This window comes from Cyclopterus lumpus, chromosome 16 (genome assembly GCF_009769545.1).
Source record: "Cyclopterus lumpus isolate fCycLum1 chromosome 16, fCycLum1.pri, whole genome shotgun sequence".
In the NCBI taxonomy this organism is placed as follows: domain Eukaryota; kingdom Metazoa; phylum Chordata; class Actinopteri; order Perciformes; family Cyclopteridae; genus Cyclopterus; species Cyclopterus lumpus.
Window position 1 is genome coordinate 14,626,284 of NC_046981.1, and position 7,943 is coordinate 14,634,226.

The 7,943-nt window shown below is 40.2% G+C and overlaps 1 protein-coding gene across 2 annotated transcripts; it reads left to right on the top strand.

The window, feature by feature from the left end:
* The first annotated feature begins 351 nt into the window (after window positions 1-351).
* On the top strand, window positions 352-7,674 carry oscp1b (organic solute carrier partner 1b). 2 transcript variants are annotated; one of them, XM_034553494.1, is made up of 11 exons: window positions 352-1,281; window positions 1,775-1,804; window positions 2,439-2,593; window positions 2,998-3,165; window positions 3,753-3,833; window positions 3,935-4,038; window positions 4,706-4,834; window positions 5,141-5,210; window positions 5,468-5,607; window positions 5,743-5,806; window positions 6,681-7,674. In XM_034553494.1, the coding sequence occupies exons 1-11, from the start codon at window positions 1,170-1,172 to the stop codon at window positions 6,798-6,800; spliced, it is 1,173 nt and encodes a 390-aa protein (XP_034409385.1). In that variant the 5' UTR covers window positions 352-1,169; the 3' UTR covers window positions 6,801-7,674. The 2 variants fall into 2 exon arrangements, with proteins under 2 accessions (XP_034409385.1, XP_034409386.1); XM_034553495.1 differs by lacking the exon at window positions 1,775-1,804 and having other exon boundaries at window positions 353-1,281.
* The last annotated feature ends 269 nt before the right edge of the window (window positions 7,675-7,943 follow it).

Consider the following 7,943-nt stretch of genomic DNA (forward strand, 5'->3'; position numbering starts at 1 on the left):
CAGAGAACTTAAAAAAATGAGGGACTTAGTCCAGCAACTTCAGGCTGAAAGGAGCAGCGACCAACTCTACCCAGTCAGAATTGGATACAGAACCAGATCCCGGGAGCCCGGTTGGTTCACCAGGATCCTGTCACATCCGAATGTGTACTTTATAATACCAGCTATTCTCCAAGATCGTACTATTCCTCAAATCTTATGTATCTTTGCAACAAAGTTTATTTTCTAAAAAATAAACAGCAGGATGTCAGGTATAGAGTTTTCACATTCACATTCACAGTGCAACACAAAAACATCTAATGTGAGAAATGAAATGTCGTCTTCGAGTCATTGATCCGCACATTTCCAGGAATGCTCCATGCTCCTTAGTGTTCACCGAGCACGAACACCTTCAATCGGCTCTCATCCAGGTCTTTGTTTGCTCAAGCTCAACACGAACACTGACAAGCTCAAACACAATATGTCTGTCTGGAGTGTGTTTATATTCGTTTGGTCTTGTAAACTTCTCTGTGGGCTGAGACAAAGCAGACAGGAGGACAAAGGAAAGGAGGAATTACTTTCTGATCTCGGCATTATTGATTATTATTATCTATAAACTTCTTTTTTTATATCAGATTTTTTTTCCAGAGAGATATTAATGACGTCATATAGTGATTTTGCTTTATAACTGTTGCTGCTGTAGAAACAATATTGAGTTCTCCGTCAGGCTTGGAAAGGGAGGGGTGAACAGAGGGGCATGTTGTTGCTTGCAATCGGCAACATCACCACTAGTTGCCACTAAATCACTTACTAACATTTCTAAAACACACACCATATGGATTTTAAATACCTATTTTGTTGCTCTACATGAATATTGTAAATTGATTAATGTATTGACTCCTAATTATCGAAAATGGCAATTATGTTTCTCTGTTTATACTGATTTCTACCCTACTGATTTCAGCCCTCCAAGTACTGGGACTATTTGAATTGTCCGTACGTTGACTCGACTCTCTCTTTCTACGGCTCTGGCTAGTCCGGAGTCTACGTCATGAATCCCAACCCGCTGATTGGCTGTTTGCTTCGTGGCCTGGCAACCAGAAGAGGCTTTACCAAACAAGCATTCGAGCTAGCTCCGACCCGCTGGCTGCTGCCGACTAATCTGGAGAGATTCAACCCGTCCAGATACCATCATGTCCTCACGAACTCTGCCTCTGCTGTTCATTAACCTCGGTGGAGAAATGCTGTACATCCTGGACCAACGGCTTCGAGCTCAGAACATCCCCGCTGACAAAGCCAAGAAAGGTAACGTTAGCTAACTAGTTTAGCAGCCATCCTGACAACAACACGAATGTCACCCTGCAGTGAAACGTTCACGTTGCATTGCGGTAACCGCAGTCTGTTTGTCTGTTTACTGGTTGGTGAATTCTGAATCAGAATTCATAGAAAGTCAATATAAAGCATATATATGAAGCCAGATCAAGAGTTAATGATAATGAGTCAGCTGGTTTGCCTTATATATACTGTATATTTTTGATTAAAAAAATCATAACTCGCATAAACACCAGTTGCTGTTGCATTAGGGGAACTATAATTATGAGTAAATTAAATTAACATGTGTAGCTGACTCCCATTACTCCATTGTCAATACATGTGCTGTTCCACTAGGAATAATGGTAGTATACATTTAACTGGGGTTGACAACAACATTGTTCAAGTTTTGAGTCATTTGTCGTTTGAGCATCTGGTTTTCATAACATAATTAATCTCTTTTCACATCACAAAATGTTCACAATAGCTGGCTGGATAGAGGATGACAGAAGGAGAGGTATTATTACAGAGCTTAAGCATAACCATGCACTGATGCATTAGCAGCTCTTCGCTCCGCTTTGGCCTAGACTGACTGACTAGTGTTTGAGAAATAAAACAACAGATGCAAATTAAAGAGCATTTCAACCGACCTCACAGGTCCACATGCAACATAAACTACATGCACTGAGACAATTGTTACATAAAATTGTCTCTTGCCCCAGAAAACTAGTGCATTGTATGTGTTCATACTGCATAAATCAAGACTCTCATCTGGGGTCGCCTCAGTCTTTCTGCGCTTTAATCTTTCTTGTTTTATCTCCTTCGCCTCACCCTTGAGCCAAATAAAAAGCTTGTGGAATATTCTGAATATCTGATTGATGGATGTAATCCCAGCAAATGAAACATTTCTGAGGAGTGAGAACACAACCTTTTTCCGACCTGGGTATTGCCTGCTCCTGTACCAAGTAGAGCATACACTGATGGCTTTCCAAGCTGCTGCTTCATTAGAGCTGTTGGGATATGCTTTTGGTTTTGGCCAACATATAGTATACAATGCTGCCTGCTTCTCAGCCTACTGTGTGAAGGTACATTTGTCTAACCTCAGTCAACTCTTTGTGGACTTTTGTTTTTTTTATTGTTTGCCTGAATAGTTATGAATGACATCATCACCACCATGTTCAACAAAAAGTTCCTCGAAGAGCTTTTCAAGCCACAGGAGCTTTACTCCAAAAAAGCCCTGCGGACTGTGTTCGACAGGCTCGCCCATGCCTCAATAATGAGACTGAATCAAGCCAGCATGGACAAGGTAGGTCATCATGTACAGATGAAGCACTCCGTTGCATCATGCCCATGTTGAATTGTTCCTGTTCCCTTTTTTTAATCTAATTGGTATTTTAATTTCAGTACTCCAAGCTTATCTACACATTAATCACCTTCTCACCAACAGCACAGTGATGACAGTTGCTCGCGCCTCAGTATACACACTACTTTAGTATTTTAGAGTCAATCATAGCACAGATCTACATTAGATAAATCTACTTATCAATCACTTCTTTGTATTCATACCCCAAGTTTGTAAATATTGTATAATTTGTTGCCTTGAGGTATGGAACAACAACAGTAACTGAGTGATTCATATCTTAAAGATGGTATGTGGCTCCCTCTGCTGTTTATTTTACAATGCGTGTGTGTGTGTGTCCCTCCTCACAGCTCTATGACTTGATGACCATGGCTTTCAAGTACCAGGTGCTTCTCTGTCCCCGACCGAAGGACATCCTTCTCGTCTCCTTCAACCACATGGATGCGATCAAAGACTTTGTGAAAGACACTCCCAGCATTCTCAGCCAGGTGGACGAGACCTACCGGCAGCTCGTAGAGGTACACTATGCCAAGTGTGACTTCCCTCGCCTTGCATTCGTTAGCGACAACAGTGCGTCGCTTCGCAACATTACACGTGGCTTGCTGAGTTCTTCGATTTTTTTTTGGGAGTGTTATGTTCAACAGGTCTAATTTTAAAAGAAGTAGAAAGCCTAAAAAGCCTCCCAACTTGGCTAAGTATACCATAAAGAAGAAAGGGAAACTACTTTTTTATACATAATCCGGTGTGGCGTATACAACTGATTTTACCTCTTTACAACCAGTCACCAAACAGTTTTGTTTTGTTATTTCATTTTGTAAAACAATTTCAAGATGAGGAAATAACAAATGTCAATGTTAGAAGTGTCATAGTCTTATGATGAAAACTAGTATTAATGTCAACAAATCAAGCCAGCAATTTAAGTGGCTACTTTCCTGATTCAATATTTTCGGTGATATACTACTATACCATAATACTAAACTATGCTGTCTAAATGTCAAACTATTGGGATTGTAATCGCATACATCGAGCTACAGGCTGATTCCACATGTTATATATTTTCATTGTTTGTGATATTAAGCACTTTTTTTCCCTTCTTTTTTTCAAGATGTATACAACCTTGTCTAGTGGAGAATTCCAGCTGATCAGACAAACTCTCCTTATCTTCTTCCAAGATATGCATATAAGAGTAAGTCCAAATTTGTCTTGTAAAATACCGGATAATATTCGGTTGTCTTTGTTTTGTTTTTTGGTCTCACAAGTCTGTTTCTATCTTTTCTTCTCTGCCAGGTGTCTATTTTCCTCAAAGATAAAGTGCAGAACTCTAATGGCCGCTTTGTACTCCCCACCAATGGCCCTGTGCCTTATGGAACACAAGTCCCAGGTTTGATAAGGTAACACTTCCTATGGCTGTTTGCACTCGGACACAAACAATGTTCACTCTGAAGAATGAGATCAAACAAGTGGCTTGGATCGTAAAATCTACATTCTTAATGTTGACTTTTTTTGTCTTTCATGTGCTTGCTGATCTTACCCAGGAGACTGTAATCTTACGTTAAGTAGGCCTCTGCAGCTAATGCCATTACAGAGGTTTTGTTGAACAAGAATTTACATTCTAATTTTAGAGCGTTGTATGTTCATCTTGCTTCAAATTGTTTGAAGGAGACAGACATATAATGCTCACTTCCAAATCCATACTTTTATTTTGGTTATCTTGTTTACATGGAAGTAAGCGTTTCAGTACTTTCACAGCATTTATATGGCACTTAGACTATATAATAGTAAAAGACATAAACATGTAACTACAAAAATGCAGGGGGACCTTTCAGGATTTTATGTGCACATTGATACCTTTTGATACGTTGAAGAAACAAGCTGACGTGTAGAACATCCATGCTTCAACGCTGTGCTTTTAAAGTATTAAGCAACAGGTCTTCAGGGTTCCACTTAAAAGGAATGTCTTCCAACACATTTAAATACATTCAACAAAAATGCCACGCATAGAAAAAATATTGAAAGCTTGTCCATATTATTAAATGTTTTTGTCTCTGGTAATTCCAGGATGTTTAGCTGCGCTGGTGAAGAGGTGACCAGGCGGCAGTTCAGTAACGGAGGAAACTATACCGCTGCTCTCCGGGAGGGATCTTTTGAGATATTTGGAGACCGGGTCACCAAACTAGGCACAAACATGTAAGACGCTGCAAAGTACCGAAGATGTGCATGATCCCGACTCGGTGATACTGTGTCATTGCAAGGGCACTGAGTTGATGATGGTTTTCTGTCCATCCGGTTGTGAAATATTTAGAAGTACTATGTCAAAGGCAACTGAACTTAATGGTGTAGTCATGAAGACGCTTGCGAGTCCTAGATATTTAAAACGTAGTGGTTTGATTTAGCATAATTTCATGTCATCACATTGTTAACGCCTGAAATAAATAGTAGACGGATCATGTTGCATTGAAGTATTCGTGCTCTCATCTGCATCTTATCCTCCAGGTACAGTGTGAGCCGCCCAGTGGAAACCCACCTGTCAGGAACATCTAAAAACTCTGCTCAGCACACAAAGGTGAAACAGCTTCTCTCTCAGCACTGTAGAAATTCGTGATTTTTATCAATGCACAAACTTCATGCACACAAGTTATATCTTTAACAGCTTTTCTGACTTGGTTTAACCCTTGACATGTCCACAGTACATGGCATGAGCAGTGACACCGGTCCAGAGCGATACTCTGCTTACTGATGCACATTTATCAGTTGAAGGATCTTGTAAACCGCAGGTTCAGCAACAATATTCTGAAGTAAACAAGCCATGTGTATCAACAGGTCAACGTTGCTCCCAATCCTCTCGCCAAAGAGGAGTTGAACCTGTTGGCCAGGTTAATGGGAGGGTTAGAGGTTCAGAAGCTAGGAAATGCAGACAGCGGCTTCCGAGTCAACCTCTTTTCCACCGACGAGGAAGAAGAGTGAGTCTTCTTTTCTTTTTTTGTGTACCGTTATGGCACTTGATCATATGAACATGATACGAAAATGTAATTGTTGACCTTTTTTTAATCCATCCAAACTAACATTGTGACTCTTTTGTTTTGTTTTGATCACAGAGAGGCATTAATATCAAGACCAGATGACCTCTTATATGGAGTCATAAACATCCAAGCAACGAAGGTAAAGCGTAGTCCTCTGTCCCCACAACCTGTTCCTTTTCGTATGAAAGAATTGGATGTCCAGTATTTGTGAAGTGAAACTTTGGTGACAAAAAGTCTGATCTTACGTCAGTCTTCTGTCATCTAAGGGCAGTGTGCAGACTACAAGACACTAAAAATGTGCTTCTCAAAACACACAACATTTATTAATTCATCCCTGACTGTTGTCATGGAGGCCTTAGGGGGCACCGAGTGATCTCAGACAAGCTGGATAGATTGTGATCAACTACTCCCTGTGGGGAGATGTGTGACAGGAGCGTATGATTATAGAAAACTCACAAGAAGTCACTCCTCGGAAATGCTGTCCGGTTTGTTTACTAGGCCAGTGATGGAGCTTGTGTGGGCCAGAGTGCATGGAGCCTCCACTCCATCTCTTGTGTCCACTCAATAGGCCAAACACTAATCCTCATATAGCTATGATGATTGTTTTGTTTTGGACCGTCTGCTTTCCTCTGATTGGATACTGCTCTCCTCCCATCTCCGTCAGCTAATGACTTGAGAAGGACCCATCAGAGAAGGATTCAAATGTATTTGTTTTTAAAAAAAATCTAAAACGTTTTTTCTGGGACGGACAAATCGTGGAAAAAAATGTTGTAGTCTTTTACCCTTGATAATTAACACCATGATTGGAAGCAGGGCCAATTGTTACTTATCTCAATGATAGATGTGTAGATCAGACATGTGAGGTTTTGCCAGGCTAACAGGATTGACTGTAATGAGGTGTAAGTCCTTGTGATGACCACTCTGGCACTGTGATTGACGGATGTCCACGTGTGATTGGGTCATCTGAGATGCCTGTTAAGGCCAGATCTGAACGGGGAGCCCTTGTCTTTCAGGACCAGCAGGCCAATGCAGAGCTGGCCAAGATCATGGGGGAGTTCACCGAGTCTGGGGATCAATCGCCCAGTTCCATCAGCAAAGGAGATGACCTTCTGGCCATGATGGACGGGCTGTGACATGGTCACCCTGAGTGGGGCACATTGCATCGTCAACAGTACGTTCAACTGAGGACCAGTCTGCTGTCTGTACCTGCAGACACACTGCACAAACCTCAGATGCAGTTAGAAATCCTTCTTTAAAATGCAGATGTGATTCAGTGTTTCCATTGATTGTCAAGTGACCAACTGCAAACTGCAAATTTGCATAGTTAAGTTGCAAATAATGTGGGGAGCCCAGCTTTGAGCTGTAAGACACTATAATCTGATGTTTCAGTGCATCAAAATATACAATGGGCCGATGTCAGTGTGTTAAACATGTGTATGTGTGAATTGACTGAAACGGTCTTTTTGGAGTTGGTCTGCGCTCCAGCACACAAAACACATATTTCTTTAATTTCACACAATGTCATTTATCTTAAATGTTAATTATACATCTAAGTTGATTTGATTATGTATGGTCCGTAATTCCATGTTCCACAGTGTGAGCATGGAATTTGTTACCTACTGCTGTATTTTAATAAACATATAATGATATTGTGGGGGAATCTGAGGAAACCCAAGTGCTCTTTCTAATGTGATTTGAATTTCCTCAAATCTTTATTTTGGTAAGAAATATGCTTGTCTTGCGTCACACTGTATGTACTTCCTTAAAACACTATGAGGAGCAACTTGTGAGGCATTTCTCACTATCCTGTGATGTTTATAGTCTTAACGGATGACCCAGAAATGTGCTCATTGATAAGTATGTTATTATGATGGATGTACATATATGTATATATGTTTATTGCATACTTTATTTATTCAAATGTATTATTTTATTTGTATAGACATTGCAACAGTCAGTAAATTGTTAAATGTGGCATGTAGGATTTTTAATAAATAGATGAAAACACGTTTTTACACATATGGACTATATCTTCGGTTTTGGTACTAAAGCAATTGAGTGTTAACAATGGCATGGACCTTATAACAGCTTGTTGCAGTTTAAAAGCGCCAACAATAGGGGGCGCTGTCTGACCTTTATTTAAAAAAACATGTTCCATGTCTGGTCAGTCCAACTTGAAACACACACCACGTTGCATTTTAGTATGCAGTCATGCTGTCTTTATAAAAACAAATATTATTATAACTAATATAATTAAAAAGCACTTGTCTTTTCAC

What these genes read in the sequence shown, in the direction of transcription:
- oscp1b (XM_034553494.1), top strand. Translation starts at nt 1,170, where the DNA reads ATGTCCTCACGAACTCTGCCTCTGCTGTTCATTAACCTCGGTGGAGAA. An exon ending in ATCAAGCCAGCATGGACAAG is followed by an intron (nt 2,594 to 2,997) that starts GTAGGTCATCAT and finishes CCCTCCTCACAG; the next exon opens with CTCTATGACTTGATGACCAT. An exon ending in ACTCTGCTCAGCACACAAAG is followed by an intron (nt 5,211 to 5,467) that starts GTGAAACAGCTT and finishes GTGTATCAACAG; the next exon opens with GTCAACGTTGCTCCCAATCC.